The sequence below is a fragment of the Jaculus jaculus genome, chromosome 1 (assembly GCF_020740685.1).
Source record: "Jaculus jaculus isolate mJacJac1 chromosome 1, mJacJac1.mat.Y.cur, whole genome shotgun sequence".
NCBI lineage: Eukaryota > Metazoa > Chordata > Mammalia > Rodentia > Dipodidae > Jaculus > Jaculus jaculus.
Window position 1 is genome coordinate 215,057,540 of NC_059102.1, and position 25,001 is coordinate 215,082,540.

Sequence of the window (25,001 nt, forward strand, 5' to 3'; positions counted from 1 at the left end):
ATAAAGTTAACACTTACATCTAAACTTATTTGATTTCCTGAGATATCTCTATAACAGTATGATAAATAATGGAGACATTGAAAGATATTGATAATTTCTTATTTAGTAATCAGGATCTGTCATTTCAAAAAGGCAATTATAACTTATTGTCTTAATTCTAACTCTAATGCAGTTTAAATGAATTATAAATTAAAATGTAAGTAGCAAATTATCCTAAAACAAACTAAACACCTTGGGTCAAAAAAATTAAAAATGAGGGGGGGCTGGAGAAATGGCTTAGTGATTAAGGCATTTACCTGCAAATTCAAAGGATCTGGTTTGATTCTCCATGTCCCACATAAGCCAGATGCACATGGTGGTACAGGTATCTGGAGTTTTTTGCAGTGGCTACAAGCCCTGGTGTGCCCATTCTCTCTCTCCCCACCCCCTCTCTGTCTCTAATAAATAAATAAAAATTTAAAAAATCTTTTTAAAAAATTAAGAAATGGTCCATTTAAGCTTAGCTATATATGTAGTTTCACTAATGATTTAAAAAGAGAAGTGTTGGGGCTGGGGAGATTGCTCAGCAGTTGAAGCCACTCAATTGCAAAGCCTGCTGGTCTGAGTTCAATTCTGCAGTATCCATGTAAAGCCAGATGCAATGTGGTGCATGCATATGGAGTTGATTTGCAGAGGCAATAGTCTCTAGTGCAACTCATTCTTTCTCTCTCTCTCTTTCACTCTCTCTTGCACACACACACACAATAATTAATTAATTAATATTTAAAAAGACATGGATTAAATGTGTGGCAAAAATTGAGACAAAACGGATTTCCATAAGTGCAACTTTAATTAACTACCCCAAAATTATATTTGTAATGATATTTTCTACTTATTTTCTAGATAAGAAGGTTGGCCATTTGGGGGAAATCTTTCCCTAGTGTATATCTACCTCCTTTATTTCTCTTTTGTATTTTTATCTTGTCAGTTTAGGAGTTGGGACTCTTCTGAGAGTTAGGCAGATCTATTTGGCAATAATGCCCTAAATGCTCTAGACTCAACTATAGTTTTTTTATAATGTCTTCCTTTGATACTTATGACGACATAGTTTACTTTCATTCACGGCTTCTAGGCCATGGAAAATTGAAAACAAATCAAACAACCAATCTTGTTAAGACTATTTATTAAAAGCAGTTTCTAAAACTCACTGAACCAGGAAATATGCATCAAATTATTTATTATGCATCAAATTAAAATCCATAGACTATGTATCAATTACCAGCTCAATTGGTATCCTCACCAGGCTGAATTAAGTAGATTTTTTAACCATAAGCCAAACGTTATATCACTAAATATAGATGAACAACTTTCCCCCAATAAGTGTAGAATTCTTAGAATTTCTAAGAAAAATTCTTGTACCAGAAGCAGAAGTCTTGAGTTGGAATCCATGCAGTCATAGTCCTGAGTTCTATACAGCCAACGCATATTGTAGGAGAAAGTACATCAGAACTGGAGTAGAATAGTTTTTCATATAGACCTCTATCTATTCCTAGCCTTTCCCTAACTATTAATAGGATTTAGGACAGAAATATACTTTCTCCTTGTTTCCATTTCCCTGATTCTAATAGAAGAGTGCATAAGTAGTTAAGTTGTAAGGCTACAAAAATTCCAAAAGCCATCAATTAGGAGGCACTGGAAGCAGTTGCGATTACCAAGAGAAATCTCTTGCAGTAACGTATAATGTACAAAGGCAACTGTGACTCTATGGAGAATGAAAAGAAGATTCTAAGTGCATAGTCAAAAAGGGCTATGGAATAGAACTTGTGTTAAACATGTAAATGATCCACTTTTGTGATACAATCTGAATCATGATATTATAATTATTCTTCTAATAATTGATGCCATTGATGATGCTTTTTAAACCACAGGTCCCTTGCATCAAAAAGCTTATCATTTTCACATATATATATCTCAGAATCAAAAACAATACTTTTGAAAAATCCCAAGATTTTAACTAATTATAACCTTTGAGTCTATTAAATGGAATTGAATAGACCTGTAGGTCCTGGTGTTGAGAACCTTGTTATTCTAATGCAGCTACAGGTACCTTTGAAACCAAAAGCAGGCATCATCACATCATGCCTACGATGATAATGAACATACAAAAACATCACATCACAGACTGGATCCCAACCACAGTGGGGAAAAGACAAACATTAAGTTTGAGGGTTCAGAACATCAAATTCATGATCTACAAACTCTAAACCCCACAAGCTGATAGAACAACTATTTTGCTGCTCAGGCCCAGCCTGAGAGTACAGTCAGGATTCTTTCATGTGTCTCCTCTTCACCTTTATCCAGATGCCCTTATTTGGCCGAAGAATCAAATCTCCTGACAGGCCAAGGTCTTCCCTTTTCTGGGTGCATTCTACCCAAAACTGCCTCAGGACACAGGCAAGAATGACCTTTTCTTCCATGATAGCGAACTTCTGACCTTCAAATAAATGTGAATTCTGTTACTATAAGTATGCATGCAACTCAAATGTGCAAAGTAAGAAGCTATACTGCAAAAGGAAGCTATTTCATATTCTCACATAGGCCCCAGGGGAATCAGAATCACACAGAATACTTGCTGACATTGAAGAATTTTCAATGCTTTTTCTGCTCTCACAAGTGAATGTGGAGGGCCTAGGCATTGTCTATGATAGTACCACATTGGGCACTCTGGAACTACAGGTTCCATGTGAATGGATTGCAAGCATTTTTTAAAAATTACAACTGTACTGAACACGTACAGACTTTTTTCTAGTCATTATTCACTAGGCAATACGGTACAACTGCTGTCATAATATCTGCATTGTTATTAGTTATTATAATGACCAGAGGTGATTTTAGTACACTGGAGCATATGTGTATGCTACATGCAAATGCTATATCATTTTATAAAGTGAGCTTGCACGGCTGCAGATCTTGTTGACTGTGAGAGATCCTATCACCAATTCAAGGGTAGGAATGGTTATCAGAGGCCACCAACAGATAACTGGCTCCCAGATAAGTTCGGGGCTCCTTTAAGCTGGAGATCAGTACACTTGATTGCTTTTTATTTATGAGCTCTTTAACTTAACTTATTGTAATGTCACCAAATAAGCTGCAGATTGCCATATTTAAATATGGTCTCATTTTTCCAATGTTTCCATTTGTATGAGTGATAAAATACCAGTGATACCAAAGCCTATTATAATACACAATAAGTGCACTCATTTTACTCCAGCACTTAACTAGTGGTAGAGCAAATGTCCTTTGTTTTGGTTTTGCGAAATTCAATTCTTAAAACAATAAGTACAAAAATTAACTAGGTCTTACCTTGATTTTTATCTACTATAATAGTAATACACAATTTATAATATTTTAAAACTCTACTATGAAACAGAATACTTCATATTATGGGCAGAATTATTTCTCAGTAAAAATTGACATGTGGAAGTCCTGACTCCCAATATTCCATTTTATGAATATACTTAGAGATAATGCCCTTAAATAAAGAATTAAACAGTGTACGGCTAAACTTATTTAAACTAAGTGAGATTATTAAGGTAGGCTCCAACACAACCCTTGTGAAGACAACAGATAGGCACACACAGGGTAAAGACCTAGAAAATGGAACCCCACTGATACTTCAGCCTGCAAAACTGTGAAAAATATTAAGTGACTTTATCCACAGAAATTTGTTATGGTAATCAAACGATCACAGTTTTTGTCAGTAATATTTGAAAACAAGAAGCTGGAAGAAAAAGGCTACTTTTATTTTTATTTTTGTTTTTCAAAGCTGTTGCCTATGAGTAACAGCACATGACATATCAAATAAATCCTTGTGAGAAATCTACAATCATATAGTCATGAAAGGCTGAACCTATCTGCACAAACCTATGCAGTTTCTGGGTCCTGCAGAGAAGGGCACATAGGAGTATGGATGGCGTCCTTGAGCATTTTCTGGAAAGAACCTCTCTGGTTGGAATTCCTCAGGATCTGGGAAATGTTTGGGGTCTCTGTGCAAAGCATATGGAATGATGACCACTTCAGTGTCCTTTGAAATTCTGTATCCCGCTGTCAAGAAATGAAAGCTATATTATATGTCTGAGGGAAGACAGATAGGAGAAATAAAATTCTGGGACTGGAGGAATGGCTTAGCATTAAGGTACTTGCCGGTGAAGCCTAAGGAATCTAGTTCTATTCCCTAGAACACACGTAAGCCAGATGCACATGGTGGTGCATGTGTCTGGAGTTCATTTGCAGTGGCTACAGGCCCTGGCACACTCTCCCTTTCTCTCTATCTCTCCCATAAATAAATAAAAATATTTTTAATTCCCTCTCTGTAATATTCTTATTACAGAGTACTCACCCACTTCACAGTCCTCATTAAGATTCCTGGCAAATAAAGGAACAGAGGGGAAAAGGCGAAGCGTCTCCTTAATGACACATTCCAGATATTTCAATTTCTTTAGGTCTTCCAAGGTAGGGAGGAGGTTGGATTTTCCTGATTAAAGTAAAAGTACACAGTAAAAATGAAAGAAATACCACAGGTGGGCATGCTGGTGCATACCTTTAATCCAAGATCTTGGGAGGAAGAGGTAGGAGGATCTCTCCGAGTTTGAGACCAGCCTGAGATTACATAGTGAATTCCAGGTAAGTCTGGGCTAGAGCAAGACCCTACTACAAAGAGAAAGAAAGAAAGAAAGAAAGAAAGAAAGAAAGAAAGAAAGAAAGAAGGAAGGAAGGAAGGAAGGAAGGAAGGAAGGAAGGAAGGAAGGAAGGAAGGAAGGAAGGAAGGAAGGAAGGAAGGAAGGAAGGAAGGAAGGAAAGAAAGAGGGAGGGAGGAAGGAAGGAAGGGAGGAAGGGAAAGAGAGGAAGGAAAAAAGAAAGAGAGGAAGGAAAAAAGAAAAGAAGAAAATATTAGTGAGGAAAGCATGATAAAAACAAGCAATGTTAAATATCCACAATGGCAGGACATTTTCTGATACTATAGACAATCAGAATAAAATGAGACAATATGCTAAGAAAAAGAAACCAGAAGCAAAAGAGTGCATAGCCTTTGATTCTATTTATAGAAACAGTAAGGAAAATGGTGGTCACCAGAGGTAATAGGAAGAAATGAGCAACTGCTTAATAGTAGTGTTTGAGGGCACTGAAGATATTTTGGAAAGATAGATATGATAATTGTACAATATTTATGAGTGAACTAAAGGACAATGAATTGTACATTTTTAAATGTATGATTTTATGTTATGTGATGTTTGCCATTGCAAGTATTGTCATATCGAATCTATTCTCCCCACCCCAACACACCACAAACAGAGGAGGCAATGTGAAGAGAGAGAGGGGTTTGAGTGATATGCTCCACAACCAAGAAATGCTGGCAGCTATTAGATGTTTAAGAGACAAAGGGTGGAATTTTCCAATAATGTAGCCCAGCTACCATGTTGACTTAGACTCCGATACTGATTTGGGCTTTTAGTTTCCAGAACTGTGAAAGAATACATTCCTGTTGCTAACCACCTAGTTTGTGGAAGTTTTGAGAGCTGCCACAGGAAATACACACAATCTTCAAACCCTCATCTCCCCTTTCCTCTTGCCTTGAACATCAGTCTGATGAGACAAGCCCCAAGTTGGTAATGATAAAAAAGAAAGAAGAGTGAGTCTCAGGTTTACTCATATCAGCTTAGAACCAGACCTTATGGAGCACTATGGGTGCACTATGGGTGCTTCCTGTAATCCCCATCCATATTCCACTTGTTTTCTCTCATCTCTGGTCAGATGTGGTATATGTAAGCTTTCCTTATATCCCACCTGCTCCTCTGTGCTCGCACCTAGCATTTTATGTCCCTCAGTGGCACAGCCTCCACTTAAAGCTTAAGGTAGATGTTTCTGTTTTACCTACTAAGCATTTGGACCCTTGAAGACAACCACATTAACCTGTGTATCCTCAGAATCTGTTCCAGAGTAGCCACATGTCAGGAGACTGGCACATGCCGATAAGAGAATGCATGAGTCATGACACGGAGACTGGCACAGGAAGGGGTTTTATTCGGGGGGCTTCCTGCTTTTGACAGTGGCTTTATATCAGATCCTTCTGTATATCTCTAATTAGAAAAACGACATGTGTTTGGTTGGGTCTTTGGATTCCATTAGAGAGTTTCAGCTCAACAAGAGACTGCCCTGGTTTTGTTTGAGGGATGAAACATACATACCGAACACTTCATCTAACTCATTGTGCACTTTTTTCTGGACTTCTGGATAAGAACCCAGTAGATATAACGACCAGTTTATGGCAGCTGCAGTAGTGTCATGACCCTATAATACAAGAAAAGAGGTGTTCGAGACAGCATAGAGTTAAAGTGCTTGCCTGCAAAGCCTAGTGACCTATGTTCGACTCTCCAGGTCCTGTGTAAGCCAGATGCCCAGGGTGACACAAGTGCAAGGGGGCACACGCATCTGGAGTTTGATTGCAGTGGCTGGAGGCCCTGGCACGCCAATTCCCTCCCTCTCTCTCTCATGCTCTCTGTCATAAAAAATTACAAAAAAATAAATAAAGAGGGCTGGAGGGATGGCTTAGCGGTTCAGGCACCTGCCTGCAAAGCCTAGGCGCCCAAGTTTGATTCCCCAGGACCATGTGAGCCAGATACACAAGGTAGCGCATATTTCTTGAATTTGTGGCAGTGGCTGAAGGCCCTGGAACGCCCTCTCTCTCCCTTTCCCTCTTTGACTCCCTCAAATAAACAAAATTTTAAAAAATTTAAAAAGAAAAGTAAAAGCTAACAGGCAGATTTCCATTGAGAAGACAGTGCTCTGTTGAATAATCTCTGCATTCCAGAGCTCCAGTCTGACTGTAGAACAGAAATTACTTCTGTCCAGTAGCTCAACTTGATGAGAAACAAACATATTTGGCAATCCTTTAGCTGGATGTGATGGCACACTCTTATATTCCCAGAACTCAGGAGGCTGAGGCAGAAGGATTTGTGTAAATTTGATGCCAGTTGGGCCTCATAATGAAACCATTTCATAAAACAAAAATAAAACAAGCAATGTTACCTCACAATCCTTTAAAAGTAGAGGTCATATTTACAGGTGACATTTCAATGCATCATAGTGTTGTTGCACACCTTGGGGCAAGTTTCCATGCTATAGTTACAACAGGGCAGTCCCGTGGTGAGCTGAACCTCTCCAATGAGAACAACTGCCTCACTTTCCAATCCAGCTAGGTCAGAACAGTGTTTCTCTGCCCCCCTCTCTTGTAAGGCATGTTTTGCTATGCTAAACATCTGTCAGTCTCCTTGTCTCAAGCTTGGTAAATAGACTAACACTTGGTGAGAGTTAGGCAAAATACAAAGTATTTTGCAGAAACTAATCTTCCCATCTTCAGGAAATACTTCTCAGTACTGTTTTTATATGTTTGTTATTGTTATTGTTGTGTTCACAAAAAAATTGACTTCCTCAAAGAGGTAAAACTCAGAAATGACCTGCAGATGACCCAGATGACAACCCACATGGTTCCCCTTGAACACAGTGGGGCTAGAGTAAGGAGACTCCACCTGTCAAGTAAACATCTACCGAGCGCCGTTCTCCACCCTCTCAATGTCTTTGGTATTGCTGTTTGTCTCCTACTTTCATATCACTCTGACGTTTTCATACACAAAAATGTTGAGTGCTTCAGGAAAAAGAAATTATGGAGAAATAAGTAATGACAATTTATCTAGAGCAAGAAGATGTTCTATGAAAGAATTCATTTTTCCATGTTTCCTTCTCAACATAAATGCTCATTGTAATATTTCATTCTCTGGGCAAGAATCCTTAAAGTACTAGTTTTATAAAATCCTGGATAAAATGAGTTTTTAAATATTTTATTTTTATTTATTTATTTGAAAGAGACATAATGGGAGGGCCAGGGCCTCCAGCTGCTGCAAATGAACTCCAGATGTTTGCACCACCTTCTGCATCTGGCTTACATGGGTCCTGGGGAATCATGGGTCCATGGGTCATTTGGTTTTGCAGGCATCTCCTTGCATGTTCTCACATGCAGTTCCTTTACAGAAACTACTCACAACTGCCGACAAGAGCCAGGCCATTTTCTCTGATGTCTTCTATGTCATGTGCAGAAGTATTCTTGGTAAATAACTGTTAGTAGCTTTTCTTGAGTTTATGAATAGAGCATGTAGAGCTTCCCATGACAGAGGGAATGAAACCAGACATAAAGCACAGCATTTGTGGAAGCACACTGGTAAAGAGGGGACGAGACCTTGATTCTAGTGTCTGCAGCCTGGGCATGAAGGTATGGAGTTAACAGCCTATATCTAGCAAATGCAGAAACCACAATATTATAGTTTCACATGGTAGGGCTTCCTTATAGATACAAAGAAAAGCAGCATTAAAAGTACAAAGAATATTACAACTACAAGGAAGGAATTAGCCTGGTTTTTTTCATGAGGGGAAAAAAATGGTTATTGGTGGGGATGTGCATGTATATATCAGTGAGTTTATGCATTGGGGTGCAAGTGTGTATGTGTGTGGCTGTGTAAGAACATAGGAAAAATAGAGATTAAATATCTATCTACTTTAACTTAATATCATAATATCCCATATCTGATGCATGCCTCTTATATGCCTAGCATGATTTTATATGACTTTCTTTTTTGAGGCAGGTTCTTATATAGTACAGGCTGGTTTCCAACTTGCCATGTAGGTGAGGATGGCCTTAAACTGTTGATCCTCTTGCCTCCAACTCTCAAGTGCTGCAATGACAAGTGTGTCCCACCACAACCAATTTATATGGGTCTGGGATCAAACCCAGAGATTTGTGCATATTAGGCAAGTACTCTCCCAACTGAATAACAATCTTAACCCTTGATAAACTTCTTAAAAATCTGATCATCACAGCTACTTCATGAGGCCCATGATAGTAAAATAAGAATGCAGGGCTGGGTGTTTCTCAGTGCGGACCACTCATCTAGCATGAATAAAGCCATGGGTTCAATCCATAACACTGAGATGGGAAAAGAAAGGCAAGGCCACTGAGACCCAAAGGCTGAGAAAGGCTAGGTAAAGTACTTGGTCCCACACTTCCTCTATACACTAGAGCTATGATATGCCCCCAGAACCCACATACTTAACATATCTCTACTTTTTTTTAGTCAAATTTATTCATTCAATCTATGACTACTAAACATATAACAACTGTGACATGAGAATAAATAACATATTCTTGATGCTAAAAAGGTTCTTCTGCTGAACAAATTCCAAGAGTCATTTCTACCCATCTTTCCTTCTGGTTTGAGGCTGATGGATTTAGCTGACTACCCCAGGGTACTAAAGGAGATTTCAGAATTACAGCTCCTAATGTGACTATTGCTTAACCATACATAACGTTCATAATTTATTTTGCTTTTTTTGGATGTACTTTTTTCTTTTTTTATTAATTAGTTTTGTACATCTCTCTACTTTTCCACTTACTCTAATGTCCAGTTTTTGTTTAGTATTTCTTCTCAAAAGTGGTCTCTTTGAAAGGACATTTACTTGTTTTGCTGGGGATTGAACCAGAGGTTCACACACTCAGCCCCAGGCCCCAAAAGGTAGTTGGAAACCACTGATTTAGTACATGCCTTTTTTAGCATAAAGAGAAATTGGTTGAGAGCAGGAATGACAGGAGCCAGTTAAATATTCTGTTTATTTCAATATAAATTTCTAGTGTACTTTAAAATAAAGTAATGTGTCACCTACCACTTTGTTCTTTCATTTTTACTTAAGATTGTTTGGTCCTTACAATGCCTTCTATTTAGGGTTTTAGGATTGTTTTATCTACTCTCTGAAAACATGTTATTAGAATTTTGATGAGAATTATGCTGACTCTTTAGATGCACAACCATCAGTAAGTGATTAGATTTTTAAAATGTGGTATACACACAATGGAAAATTATCTACCTTTATAAAACTAGGAAATTCTATTGTGAGAACATGGATGATTCTCAATGATATTATTAGATGTGTAATTATTCAAGACAGAAGGAAAAATACTGCATGATGTCACCAATACGTGGAACCTGAAAAGCTGAGACCCTAGATGTAGAGAGTAGGAAGCAGCTGAGGAGCTAAACTTGAGTGGTGCAGTGGTTAGCAGAGGTGGGAGGTGGTGAGAACACAAAGTACTGGTTAGACAGAGTGGTTCAGAAGAAGCTAGTTCTAGATCTACAGCACAGATTCGCGACTCTGGCTAATTATAATATATAGTTCAAAATTGCTAAAACTGGACTTTGAATGTTCTCGCCACCAAAAATTTCATTTAGTATGTCAAAGTGCTAGGTAAATTAGTTTACCTGATTTTTTCATTCCACATGTGTATATGTATCAAGCATCACATTGTACACCATAACTATAAAAAATGAGTATTTACCAATTAAAAATTTATAGATATGGGGAGCTGGAGTGATGGCTTAGCAGTTAAGCAATGACCTGTGAAGCCTAAGGACCCCCGTTCAAGGCTTGATTCCCCAGGACCCATGTAGGCCAGATGCACAAGGTGACCCATGCATCATCTGGAGTTTGTTTGCAGTTGCTAGAGGCCCTGGAGTGCCCATTCTCTCCCTCACTCCCTCTCTCTCTCTCTCTCTTTCCCTCTCTGCCTGTCACTCTTGGATAAATAAATAAAAATAAACAAAAAATAAATTAACAAATATGAAAGGAATGCATGCACACTGGCCTCAAATCAGCAGCATGCAGTGAGTGAGCCACTGGAAACCTGCATGGAGGATGTTGTTACAATGGGATTTTTAAAACCATCTCTTTATTTTGAAATCTATATATAAAGTGCTTCACACCTTGTAATATTTAATATAGTAACTAAACTATTATAGTAAACTCTGTTTGTAAGAAGCACTTTCAAAGCATTTGAAGATCTGAAATCACATTCAAATCACAAATAGATGTCTATTATACTCTTTGACTAAGGATTTATTTGCTAGATTTTACAAGGAGAGTATGAAATGTACTGTTGGCTATAGTAGGAGCTAAGAGAAACATGAACAATAGAGGGAACAGAAAGCCATTTCTGGCTGCATGTCTTCTTGGAAAGAGTTTGGTAAAGCTTTGGTTTTCTTGAGAAAACCAGTGTTTACTATTGTCTCTGCCATGAGTCACAATCTGTTCCTGAGGGAAGTAGTCTAGTCATCAGCTTCTTAATTTTGCAATTGTTGATACTATAAGATTTTTTTTTTTGTTATACTAGACTACTTTGGCATTAATTCTTTTACATTTATAATACAAATTATAAAATAACAGGAATTTGGGTAGAGGTTGTTTTACTTGATTGCTTTTGTATTTCTGGGGATGGAGCCCTGTTCATCATAAATGCTGCAAAGGTGCTCTACCACTGAGCTATTTCTGAGCCATAGAATTTTAAAGTGATACCCGAAAACACCTGGTAACAAAATACCTCAAACATGAAGGTGTCAACTTCTTCTCGAATATCTTCATGACTTAGTTTGTTCCCTTCCTCATCTGTCACACTTAAAAGCAAGTCAAGAAAAGCTTTGCGTTTGTTTGTGGTGGGGACATGGCCCTTGTGAGTATAGGTGCATTCTTCATTTGCCTTAATTTCATTGGCCCGTTTAGCAATGACCTGAAGGGTATAAATGATAGTCACTTGGATAAGGCGTAATGACACATTTTACTGTGAGACTATGCTAGTTTTTTAACTCTTCCCCCAAATCTTTCCTGCTCAACAATAACTTAAGTCCTTATGAAAATAAATTAATGTCTTGTGTTAAAATCAAAGGCATCATTTAGTAAAAGGCGAAAGATTTATGCGGTCTGAAGAGAAACCAGAGTATTAAAGGCATCATTTAGGATCATTATTTAAAAAAATTAATTCCAGACAGATTTAATTTTCAAGTATTATTTTTTAATCTTCCTAAAATGGGAATAGAGTTCTAGTCTACCAAAATAGTATCCTAGAGATTTCAATGAACTAATGAAGAAAAGCTTAAGTGGTAGAGAGAATGCAATCATTACATAATAGCTTAATTATAGATCACTCTCAATAATCATATCTTGTTTTGGCCTAGAATCTCTGTCTGTGGATGTTTGCATAACTGGTTCTCTTCTTTCATCCTCTACTGACCTTCATGCTTTTAGAGAGATCTGACCTGCTCCCTCCCCCATCTTCACAACACTCACTATGTTGTTAACCTTCTTTCATTTCCCTCCATTTCACTTACCACCGGATACCATCTTATATTTACAATTCAATGTCTTTCTCCTGTAACTCAAAAGTTACCCTCCACATGGCAATCAATTTGTTTATGTGTGTTGATACATTCCCACAATAAAAAACAAAGTAATCATTTAAAAAATCCCCACTAAATATTTGTTGAATGAACAAAATTATAACAATCTATAAACTTGATTTGGATACACATGTTTTCTTTTGTATATCAGGCAATTGATCAAACCTTCTACTAAGGGATTTGACTTACTACAGACTAAAATCTTATTTTTTGTGGAAGTCTTAGTGATTCTGTCTCAGTGTGTAATTTACAATATTTATAAAATGAATAACATTGTCTATCCAGTCTGAAATTAATGATTGATATTAATGCATGATTTTTAAGGACAAATATAAATATAAAACCAACTGTAGTAGCCTGAATGTATGTCCCCCATTGACTAATATATTAAAATTATTGAGAGTGGATCTTAATTCTAGCCCAAAGATATGCAGAGAAGTCTGAGCTGAGTCCCTGCTGTTTGCTGCTGATTTGTGCTTGCTGCTTTTGGTGTTTGCTGGCTGTTTGGTGTGTCTCCCTGCCTGGATGGATGGAAGCAGGTTCTTTCACCATTCATAGAATTTCCCCCTGGATCTGTAAGCTTGAAATACACCCCTTCCTCATATAAACTGTGTCTGGTTTAAATGTATATCCCAGCAACATGAAGCTATCTACCTCACCAACTTCTGATTTTCTTGCTGTCAAGTGATTATACCATGACCAATTCAAACCAACTTTTCATTCAACATATACAAACCTATTAATCATGTGGTATGTTGTTTGCAGTTTTCCTTAACTTGGGGAAGCAATCCCAATATATTTTAACCAAAAAATTCACAAATAAATAATATATTTAAGTTAGCATGTTTCTAGCATAGTTTATAATTTGATGTATATATTTAATTTACTTTTTTCCTTTTCATAAACATGTCTTTAACCCAAAGATTAGTATTCTAAATGCCTTTGAACCAAAGATTATCATTCTGAGTTCAACAGTATTCCCTATGTCCTATTTATTTTTTAGCTAGAAAATAAAACAGTAGTATTTGGTTAATTTTCTCAAAATTAAGGTAGGTACTGCTTTAGATGCTCTTTTTTCTATTTTTTGAAAATTACTCCTGAATCCAAACATCTTCCAGAGCACTCTTATACCAAGATCTTGTCTTTTCCTTTTGCTTATAAGTGCTCAAAGCCCATTTAACATGTTATAGATTACTGCCCCTAGACTTCTCCCTGTTGGGAGTACAGAACATTGTCTTATTCATTATTTCCAACATTGAACATAGTGCTTGGCACATAGCAAGGGCCTGCTTAATTAATACTAGTTATATACATAATTTATATGTAATATTTAGTTTTTCCATTATCCAATTGAACTTTTATGAGACACAGATTTTATTTTGGGTGTTAAGCATAAAAATTATGGACTTATAAAACTCTCCAAGTGGATAGTATTAATGGCTACAAAAGATTATGAATGCACTTAATGGTACTAAATTCTGTTTGTATATTTTACCTCAATAAGAAAGACTTACACCATTAGTAAAAGTATGTAAGATTGTGAGTCCTCTTCTGTGTTCCCTTCCTTCTTTAAACATAAGGTACCAAAGATCAAGCCAAAGCCAGGGCATCTTCATTCTTCGATGTATCATGTCACTCATCCTAGAAATAGGATAAAGTCATCATCTGCTACATCAACAATGCTGGTTTTTATGGAAACTACTCAGTGCCTGGCCTGGGTGAAGGTAATGCATTGGAATGATGCTGATGATTCCTCAGTGTCACTGGAGCACCATGCCTCATGCTAAGTGATGTAGGAGGGCTACTGCACACATTCTATGGAGCTTCAATAAATACTCGATCCATCAAAGAAAATGGAAAAGAGGACTGGAGAGATGGCTTAGCAGTTAAGGCACTTGCCTGTGAAGCCAAAGTACTCAGGTTCTATACCCTAGGACCCATGTGAGCCATGCACAAGGTGGTGCATGCATCTGGAGTTCATTTGCAGCAGCTGGAGGCTCTGGCAAATCCATTCTCTTTCACTTTTTCTATCTGGATCTTTCTCTCTTCCTTTCCTTCTTCCTTTCTTTCTCTCTCTCAGATAAACAAATAAATAATATTTTTAAAAGAGAAAATGGAAAAGAGAATATACAACATATATATGGCTTCTGGTCAGTGCTTTTGTTTCTCCAGGGTGTGTTCTCAACCTTCCAAGGCTTTCTGAGGCATTTGTATCAAAACTTAAGGTAAAATCTGCCTGTTTTTAAGGTCCACACATTTACTTGATAATTCCTTTGGAAACATAAAAAAAATAGCAACTGGAAATTTTCTTCAGCAAGATAGTTAACATCAAATAACTGTTTGCCACAGTGCTATTTTCAGCACCTCCTTCTTGCGCTGGCAAGACAGCTGATGGACCTCGGCTCCTGCTCTATGAGAACAGCTGAATATCGTCAGTTCTTCAAATAGGTCATTTCTGGCCATTCAATCTGTAGTACATATGTTCTTGTCTTCCAGACTCATAGCAACTTGAATTTTCCTAGCTGTTATAATTCTGAAATTTATATTTGTTTGGATCGATGCCTATCTCCCATGGACCAACTCAAAACTACTTAGAACTTATGGACTGCCTAGAAGGCCACAGATGTTTGATAACTATTCATCAAAATGAAATTAAATGAATAGTGGACATAAATATAGAATATATTAAAACAAATATTGGCCCTGACTCATAATAACTGAATAAGTACAAGCAATTTAAAGTAACAAAGATTGCTTTACTATAAAAGCAGTAACCACACAGTGCAGAAAATTTAGGAAGGGAAAACAAATAATAGCAATCACAAAATTCAGAAGAAAAGAGATGCACATGTCCAGAAGAGTGATAAGCATCAGGAAAACTTTTCTTTCTTAATGTGTGTGTGTGTGTGTGTGTGTGTGTGTGTGTGTGTGCATAAGAATGCTTGTACATGTGCATGCCAGGGTTTCTTTCTGCTGCAAATGGACACTAGATGCTTATGCCACTTTTTATTCCCCTGGCTTTACATAGGTGCTGGGAAATTGAACCTGGGCTGGCAGACTTTGCATGAAAGCACCTTTAACCACTGAACCATTTCTTACCACTGATTTTTTTTCTTATGCTTAGCCTGTATGTGGTAGTGGCATCATAATACATAATTGATCATATCTTTGTTATTAGCATCATAATGAAATTTCAAACTACTATAAAATAATCATTTAAAATAGAATATACTTGCATAACCAACCATCCATCTATTGCTAAAATATATGCCTATGCTATGAGGTTAAATTTTAGGCTAATGTTTCATTTTAAACAATTAAATGATACTAAATATAAGTGATAAGTGCTAATTTTAAATGATCAAAACAATATCAATTTTAAGAATAATGAAATGACCTCTACTTACCTATAAACTGCACGAACATACTCAGAATCACCATTGCTTTGAGCACCAATATTCTCCCCCATGGCTGTTTCTATAAAATATAGGAAAGAAGAGGCCATCCAGTTTCATCCTCATCCTATGCTCACTGCACAGTGGCAGACACTCAGAAGCTATCAGTCCAGTTCTGCTCCCTTTATTTGCTCTTTGTTTGCCTCATGCTTCTACTTCCTGCCCTGTTCTTCCTTACCTTTGACCTGCCTGAGATTGCTCTGCTCCTTCCGTTAGGAGTGCTTCCTCTGCTCAGGGATCTAATTTATGAGTAGCATTACCCTGAAGATTTCCTGTGTCCATTATGATTTCCCCATTTGTCTTCTCAATGGTATATTTTCTAGTTAGGCTGCTTTATTTTTACAGCATAACTTTAGATAAAAACCAATCAGACTTACCACATATTATATCTAAGGCACAAAGAGTGATGTAAAAAAAGCAGTTAAATGCTTCTTGGTCAACATGTTTTTCAAGCTTATTAACCAATATATTTGCTTGCTCATTCATGACATCTAAGAAGTCTTCCAGAATTGTAAAATGGAAAGCAGGTGTTAGCATTTTTCTCCTGGAGCGCCACTTGTTTCCTGTACTAGAAGTACAAAACATGGTACAAAGAAAAGAGGAGTAAAATCCAAAACGAATCAACCATGAGTACAGCTCAGTCATAAAGCTCTGAGCAGCTTCATCTACAGACTCTCAACATTTTGACTAGAGTTTCAAAGGAAAGACATACATAAGCATACATACTCCAAAAATATAGATATTCTTGATAGTAATACTTAAGGTAGCATTTATAAAATAGAAAAAGTTAAGAATGTTTGTCCATTTCTAAGGTGAGTTTCTAAACATCAGAATTTGCCCCAACATACACCAGTAACTTAATCTTCAGATGCCCACAGGCTCCCTGACTCTAACTTCTACTGTCTAAATTCTTCAAGGTCCCTTACAGAGGTCCTGCCTTTTGCTGGCTGTGCTTCCCTCTGAGGATGCAGGGCTGAGTCTGGGCGCAAGGGCTAAATTGAGGTTCAGTGTGCTTATCTGGAACTGACTGAATTTTCCACTGACTTTCAAAAGTTTTCCAAATACAACATTGCTTTATTGCACTGGTACTTGAGGGTCTCCTTTTTCTTTGTTTATTTCTTTTTTTTTTTTTAACACTGGAGATGTTCACTGTTGAACTGTATTATTTTTATATTTTTATTATTGTATTATTGGCTGGCTATTACTGTATTGCTCTAGATTACTCTAGAATCATTCAAACAAAGGTAATTGTTAGCTGGAACTTTCTGTTCAAATTCTCCTCCATCCTGAGAACAGCTTTGTGATTAAAAATAAAAGGCTGCCTTTTATCAATTTCTGAGACAACAATTTGTGCTTAGAAGTAAGCTTTACAAATTGACACTCTACCTTGTAAGAAGACCTAGTCCAAGCCATGGCTCTAAAAACTTGTACATTGATGATTTATCAATTTGTTTTGAACTTGTTAAAATTACCTTAAGGAGAGGAAAAAAAAAAACATTTTGAGAGATACAGTATGAAAATGACTTCAATTAAAGAAGCATTTGACTAAGACATGCCTTCTTCACAAGACATTTCATAACATGTATTTTCTGAGTGATTCATTTCATACCTGTGCCTCCAATAAACCCAAATAGAGTTTTGAACATATAGTTGTCACACAAGCTTAGAGACTAAATGAAGTTGAGCAAAGTAAAAAGATTACCCCTTGATTCTTTCCATGAACTAACAACGAAATGGAGATGCTTAGTGAGCATAAGGAATGAGGAAAACAACAACAACAACAAAAAAAACATAAAATGGATCAAGAGGATGACCACATCATGATGAATTCTTATCCAGATGCTATTATCTGAAATCAGGCATGAAGCTCACGATAAAGGTGTAAGTTACAGATACATGTGTCTCTAACATACAGCTAACATTGGGCTCCATGAGTGTATATGGATTAGCTAGAGGATGAATTTCAATAGCACGGGGCAATAACATCTATTCTATACATGTCAAATTCACCAAACCAAAAGAGACATGGCTATTCAGCTCAGTGCTAGAGAGTACTTGTCTAGCATGTATTGGGCCCTAGGTTTAATTCTCAATCCAAAAATTTCTCAGCCTGAAGACTTTCTTACAAAGGAAAATAAATATACTGAGACCCAAGAACAAATATACATGGATACACAGGAATCTCTCCCAGGAATACAGCTATATTCAGAAAGCATTAAATGCCACCTATATAGCCTAACATAGTGAATGAAATGCTCTTTGGACTGAGTTAAATGAAATTCAAGAATGCATTTATTACATTTGACCTCATATAATCCTCACACTATAACATAGTGAATTATCTATTGTATTATTGGCACACCCACCTCCACATTTTCTGCATTATAAACAGTCACCATGGGCACTGGTCCAATCCATAGCTTTAGAAGTGGCAGGTGTCTGAATTCTTCCGTGTACTGAATTAACTGCTGAAAAAAATCTGGTGATGGAAAAAATTAATTTTAAATTTAACCAAGACAGAAATGTGTAAATTAGGTTGTACAAATGTTGATTAACTCATTTGAACAAATACACAAGGTAAGTGATATGTTATCATTAAAAGAAGCTGGTGAAAGAGGGCATGAGATTCTCTGAATTTCTCAACATTCCCATAGTTCTAAAATTACTGCAAAATAACATTTGTCACATCACATAACTACAACACAATGATGATAGCTATGACAGGATAGCTATAGGCCAAAATGTGCATTTTTAACAAATCATTGTCCAATGCCACAAAGCTAAGAAGGCTTTGTATTGAGACAGCAGACCACAACATCTTAAGTATTATATGACACTTGGAAAAGAGATATCAGTTGTCTCTTGGACACAGTGGTTATCAGAAGTGAAGCAAAAGCATTGTGTCAAACCAGCAGTGTGAAAATATGCTACTTCATGTTAGCATTCTGCCTGCCATGGTCTAGTGTGACAGAACAAGGGAAAGAGAAGTGCGACTTTTTGGTTGGAGGAAGGGCAGTCCCAAAACTGAGTCCCACAGAGGAAGTCAGGCATTGAGATAAGAGACTTAAAAGTGCAAGCACAAGCGTATAGAAGCCAAGCGGAAGGCAAAGGTTGTGCTCATGGTGAGATCCTTGAGATGTGAGCACAGAGATCAGCCACAGAATGAGACATGGCCAGTGCAACTTGGGACAGATAGTATATTCTTTTTTTTCTTTTGCTTTATCTCTCAGTTTTCTCCAATTACTTTCTCTTATTTCTCTTCTCCATATATCTCATAATACTCTTGTATCCCCAACTTGGCTGAGTTCATTTCAGGATACAAAGCTGGACCTCAGGAAACACTTCATGGGTAATTAAAGGTCTTTCTGAAAAAAAAAAAAAAGTTCTAGATGGTTTTCTACAAATCTGGTCTGGATTAAATCTAATCCTTAAAAAAACTAATACAGTTACTTTTGCATGTGGAAAGAACAAAAAACAAAATCCTATTTTGGAGAATTTTAAATAAACTTCTCAAATAAGTCAGTTATGTAGCTGAAAATCAAGCGACCATTTTCTTATCTCATACTTGCTGATAAAATTGTCTCTTTGACAATGCAGTATTTGTCATTCTCCTCACTTTAAGGATTAAAGAGTCCAATCAGTTTAATTTTTTTCTAAACTGGTCTTATTCATCACAGATTTTAATTCTTAGAATCTTACAAAAGATATCATGAGACTTTCTAAGGGTAAAGACTTTCTAGGGTCATGATACCAAACTTTATAATTCCAGGTGGGAAATTCTGAAAGACCAAAATATCTAAAATCTAAACTCCTAAACAACTATGATCCTGAAAAGATAATTGGGGAAAGTGTTTTTTTTTTTTTTTTTAATTCCTGAAAAGACATTTTCCTACATTTTTAAAAGGAGAATTATTTGAGATGCTATGCAAACATGTTAGAGCACTACAGACGCCACTTTACACAATAAAATAATGACATATTTTTGCAGTCATTAAGCCATGTATATTTAAGATAAATATAAGTAGACAAGCTGCTCATAAAGAAATGGGTCAACAGAAGAGTGTTCAGCACTGATACATCTCTATCACACCTTTCAAGGCTCAGGGTACATTGTGGAATAGGTGGCAGAAAGAATGTAACAGCCAAAGGAAAGATAGGACTCCTTACAATGCATTCTTCCAGACACAAAATGGTCTGGATATCCAAGACCTCATAGTGCCAGGCACTACCTACCCAAGTTCTTTGTAATAGGAGGAAAAGACGATGACATCAAAATAAAAGAGAGTGATTGACATGGGGAGGGGAAATGATGGAGAGTAGAGTTGTGAAGGGAAAAGTGAGGGGAAGGAAGTATCATGGTTCATGTTCTATAATTATGGAAGTTGTCAATAATAATTTTTATTTAAAAAATGAACCAAAATAGCAAAATATATAAACACATCATGATTTATATGATGTAAAAGCATAATCATTATCATCATAATTGCTTCCTACTGGCTGGCATCTGAAGTACCGTGACAGATAGATAAAGTTTCATGATGAGATGGAGCAAATCTACAATGGTAGTAAGTTACCACTACATGCCCAAAGAGCTGAGATCTCAAGAGACTTTGCTTTCATGGAGGTATAGTTCTCTTCATTCATTGAAGATACTTCAGTGTTTGCATATACATGCACAATGCTTATACAATGAATCAGCATTATGTAAATGTGCTTCTGCAAAAGTACATAAAACAAATTAGAACTCCTGCAGAATCTTCATGTAGCTTATCCCTCCATTATCAGAAATGAGGCAACAATGAAATGCATAACAATAAATTGGAAAGGTAGCAGCCGGTCTAAGTCCTAAAACCCAAAGACAACCAAGCCTGCAGTTCTGATGCCCAAGGCAACTGGAGAAAATTCTGCCCCAACTTCTCAGAAAGACTGAGTTACCTCTGTGTTGTTCCTTCTGAGCCCAGGATAATTGAATGGATGGGCAAAATCAGGCCATATTGAATCAGTGTTCCCCACCTAGCCTACTCATAATCACATGTAACCTCCACTGGAAAACCTTTCACAAACACATCCAAAACAATGCTTTACTGGGCATGTAGATATTCATTCTAACATGATGTGATTTTCCTGTAGATAACAAAAAGACACACTAATCCTCTCCTACGAATCTGGCTTTCCTTATACCTCTCAATATGAGCCATTTTTTTTTTTCTTTCATTGGGATGTTTAGGTTTTGGATTTGGTCTGTCACAGTTTTAACACCAGAATTTTAATCTTCCAGCATTGCAATTTTAAGGACTTAAATTTTAGAGATATGATTTCTTTTTTTGAATTCTAACATTTGGGATCATGGTGACCTGTGTCTTTCAACACTGTCAATAGCGTAAAGTAATCTACACTTCTACACATTTTTTTCTGAGGAAAAAAATATTGGAATGTCTTAGGGTGGAACGGGAGGTTATCACTGGTTTGAGTATTAAACAAAATAATTTTTACTGACATGATTTTCACATATTTAAATGTGTTGCTTGATATTACAGATATTTGCCTGATAAAAGGTTTGCTTGGATTCCTTTTGCTTGGAGATGAATATCTTGATAAATACCTCCCCATGAGGCCTCATCTTATTCCTGGGAAGTTGAAATGGCAATATAATTTTTGTTTGGGAAAACAAGAGAAAATGAAAGACCGTACACAGTTTGAAATTAATGCTGAGCTTGTAAAGCAATTTTAATAATGAATGTGAAAAGGAACTGGGTTCTTGTTCAGATTCTTTAAAAGTATGAGAGTTGGCTTAGCAGTTAAAGCTCTTGCCTGTGAAGCCTAAGGACCCATGCTCAGCTCTCCAGATCCCACATAAGTCAGATGCACAAAGGTGAGGCCAGTGCAAAGTCACATATGTCCACTAGTTGGGCAAGCTCCTGGAGTTCAATTTCAGTAGCTGAGGCCCTCGTGAGCCAATTCTCTCTGTCTCTGTCTTTCTCTCTCTATAATAATAATAAAAAAATAGTCATTCATTCTTCTCAGCTCTTGGTACCCCAACTGACAGAAGTGGAAATAAAGTGCTAAATCTCTGTAACAGGGAACTGCAAATGCAGCCACATTTGAGTTTTCAAACTTAAAGGAATTAATTCCTCCCTTCCCTCATCAACAGAACATAGGTTTTGCATGAAGCATCTTTTTAAAAGATGATTTCAATTTTAAAATAATTTCTTAATAAATAAGACTTTTAAAAACTATCATGTAAATTTGCTCAAAGCCGGGACAAGCGTTTACTAAACACTCTTGTGCAACTTCCTTGGAAGAGCTAAAATATAAAGGTAAAAAGAGAATTAGTGCACATGGTGGTCAAGTCATGTGGTATCCAGGGAGTGGCTGGAGGGCCTCAGGAGAACCTCTGGTCTCTGATTTTTCAAAGTAGGAGTGAAAGAGCTTAGCTGTTTCACAGAGGGAAAAGAAAAACAACAACAAAAACAAACAAACAAATAAACAAAAAGCCTTTTACGATCTGAGCAGTTACCAGTGGGAAAGGGGAAAAAAGAGAAGACAAAACTAGAGGAGTCTAGATCTGTGGTCATCATATATGGTCTCGAAAGTTCATTGTGGAGTAAGGGAAGGAAGCACAGAACGATTTGTCAGGTGCCAGGGTGGACAGTGAACAAACCCAGTATCTTCAGTTCTCCGAAGGAGTGGCAGAGGTCCATTTTCCTAGCAGCCAGTGCCTTAGTGCTCGGTTACAGGGCAAGGAGAAAGTGTGTCTATAGGATGTGTGGACCTCAGCTTGTGGCTCAGGGGAGAAATTCTCCTGTAATGCCGCCAGCCCTTCCCTTGCAGGACCCCTTACCGGCGCTATTCGGCTTCATCAACAGCGCGTGTCCCACCAAGGGGTAGGCAGGGCCGAAGGACGGGATGGGCCTCATCTGCTGCCACTTCCGCGCGTAGCTCGCCACCATCTGCGTGACGGTGAGGAGTAGGGCGGCGCCGGCCAGGGACAGGGCGCTCGCCGTCCCCCAGAGCAGCAGCTTCTGTCCGAGGAGCCACAGCCACAGCGCGATCATCTCTGCAGTGGTCCTCTGGGCCCGGGGCTGGCGATGGGGCTGACAGATCGGGGGCGGGGACAGCGTCGGTGGGGAGGTCGGCTGTCTGTTGGAGGGCGTGGGTCGCGGGAGGAGTTTCGGGACTGGGGATGCCGGCGCACCCCGGACTGCGCCGAGGGCTCCGGAGCAGGCTCGGGTCTCGGGCCCTGGCTCTGGGGACAAAGTTTCCAGCCCGCCAAGGGTGGTCGTAGTGAGCAGCGGAAACCTACGTCACGCACTCCCGCCTCTTTGGTGCAGGGTGAAAGCGAAAGTCCGGAACAGTTTCTCGGAGCGCTGAGCCAGCTGGCCCTGGCGGCCGAATGTGGTCAACAGAGGTCATTTGCAGGCCCACTTGGGGATGGAGAAGAAGCTAGAGCCTGTATCACCAGCCTAGGGCGCACTGAAGTCATCCAGAGTGGGCCGTTTAGCATTACGGAAGCAACCGCTAATTTTTGTTCAAGGGAGCCATCTGGTATAAAACTGAATTTAAACGGCAGCTTGGTTGGAACTCGGCCTTCTGAGATGGAAATGTACTCTTCCTTGCGCAACCTGTAGCATTGCTGTGCTTCTTAGGGACTGGCTGACCAGGGAGGTGGGGCGCACCCTGGCTTCTGCCTGCTTCATGGTCATGCCCCAAAGCTACCTTTTTGACCTGGAGGAGCAGGAGGGAAGCAGCCTTTGGAAAGCAGGCCTCAGCGTGTGTCAGCTGACCAGTTGAGACACTGGGGAGATAAAGGGGGAAGCGATCCAGACATTTCCCCCCAAATGTCTGCTGGCCAAGGGAAGGCAGAACCCAAGAGAACAAGAGTTCTGGGGATGGGAGGAAAGGGTTCCAGAGTTAAAAGGGAGCTGGGAGGGCATTCATGGGGTGGAGAAGTTGCTAAGGAAATAGCAGCAGCAACAGAGGGCAGTCAAAAAGTAAGAGCAACTGGTAAGCCTGCAGAATGAAAAGGGCTGCCCAGGGCCTACGCCCCCTACTACCCACAGAGGTGCCAGCCTGAGCCTTCTTTACAACTGAGACTTTGGTTGAACTAGTAGTGGCCGTTCGCTAGTGAAAAGTTTCCACACACTCGGTGGAGTGCCAAGGTACAGGAAAGCTGGAAAATGCCATGGATTCCAACTAGCCTTAGTTGTGTTTGTTTTCTAGAAGCTACTGCCTAGGGTGCCTGCAGCCACATGCAGGACCTCTCTGATGTGAAGATACCATGTCTGGAGATTTTCTCTAGTTCCATTTTTTATAGATCATCTGTATGCACTGGCGTGAAAAGAGGTTCGTGAGATAATAAAAGACTGAAACAGATGTGTTAGAAATGAGTCTAGCTATAACCTGGGCATGGTGGTGTGTGACTTGAACCCCAGCACTATGGAGGTAGTTGTAGGAGGATCACTGTGAGTTCGAATCAGCCTGAGAAGTGAATTCCAGGTCACCCTGGGCTGGAGTGAAACCCTACCTCAAAAAACAAAAGGAGGAGAGGGAAAGGGGAGGAAAGGAGAAGGAGGAAGGAGAAAAACAAAGAAGGAGAAATAATGAATCTAGAGACTGAGAAGGACCAGACAATCCTAATATTGGCAAGGCAGTATTTACATCTGCAGGAGTATAGCGTAAAGAGTTTAAGGGGAGGGGTCTGCTGGTGTCATAACACAGGCAGGGATCTGGATGTTATTCTAAGTCAGAGTTTGACTTCACAAACTCACAAGATTGGATGAAATATAAAAATGACAGTCTTGAGGTAAAACTAAAGGAATATTTAGGGACCCATTACCAGATGCAGAAATATAAGCTTTGCTTTCAAAGATGGCTGACTTTTGGTCTCAGAGACTTTTAAATCCCCCATCTCAGGGTCTACTGATTCTTTTTGTCTCACTGATGTCTGACTCAAGAAGGAAGGCTTCTCACAGAATGATATCCTTCTGGAATTGTTTCTCTATCTTTTGACCCTTTGACAGAAAGGACAACATGTCTTTCTGTTTCTCACAAGTGGCAAAGTATATGATAATATATATGATTACACCACCCTTATATATTATATGAATACATATGATTAGGACTGTGTTGAATAGTACATGTATTGATGTATAACATTAATATTATTGCATCACTTATAAGTATGTGGATGTTTTCTGTGTTATGAATAACTACATATGCTCACTCTTTTAGAAGTCTT

General features: G+C 38.3%; 1 protein-coding gene across 1 annotated transcript; it reads right to left on the reverse strand.

Annotated features, from left to right (window-relative positions):
• Window positions 1-1,145: 1,145 nt before the first annotated feature.
• On the reverse strand, window positions 1,146-23,073 carry LOC101599980 (cytochrome P450 4V2). Its single transcript, XM_004666401.2, has 11 exons — window positions 22,605-23,073; window positions 18,130-18,242; window positions 17,150-17,235; window positions 16,141-16,331; window positions 15,716-15,785; window positions 13,823-13,949; window positions 11,456-11,641; window positions 6,225-6,327; window positions 4,379-4,513; window positions 3,904-4,083; window positions 1,146-2,473 (listed from the first exon to the last, which is right to left on the reverse strand). Exons 1-11 carry the CDS (start codon window positions 22,816-22,818, stop codon window positions 2,301-2,303), a joined length of 1,578 nt encoding a protein of 525 aa, XP_004666458.1. The 5' UTR covers window positions 22,819-23,073; the 3' UTR covers window positions 1,146-2,300.
• Window positions 23,074-25,001: the final 1,928 nt, after the last annotated feature.

Excerpts from the sequence above, each read along its gene's own strand:
- LOC101599980 (XM_004666401.2), bottom strand. The coding sequence starts at position 22,818 with ATGATCGCGCTGTGGCTGTGGCTCCTCGGACAGAAGCTGCTGCTCTGG. Across the intron at positions 15,786-16,140 it reads TGCCTTAGATATAATATGTG|AAACAGCCATGGGGGAGAAT; the intron begins GTAAGTCTGATT and ends TATATTTTATAG. Across the intron at positions 11,642-13,822 it reads TACATACTTTTACTAATGGT|GTCATTGCTAAACGGGCCAA; the intron begins GTAAGTCTTTCT and ends TATACCCTTCAG.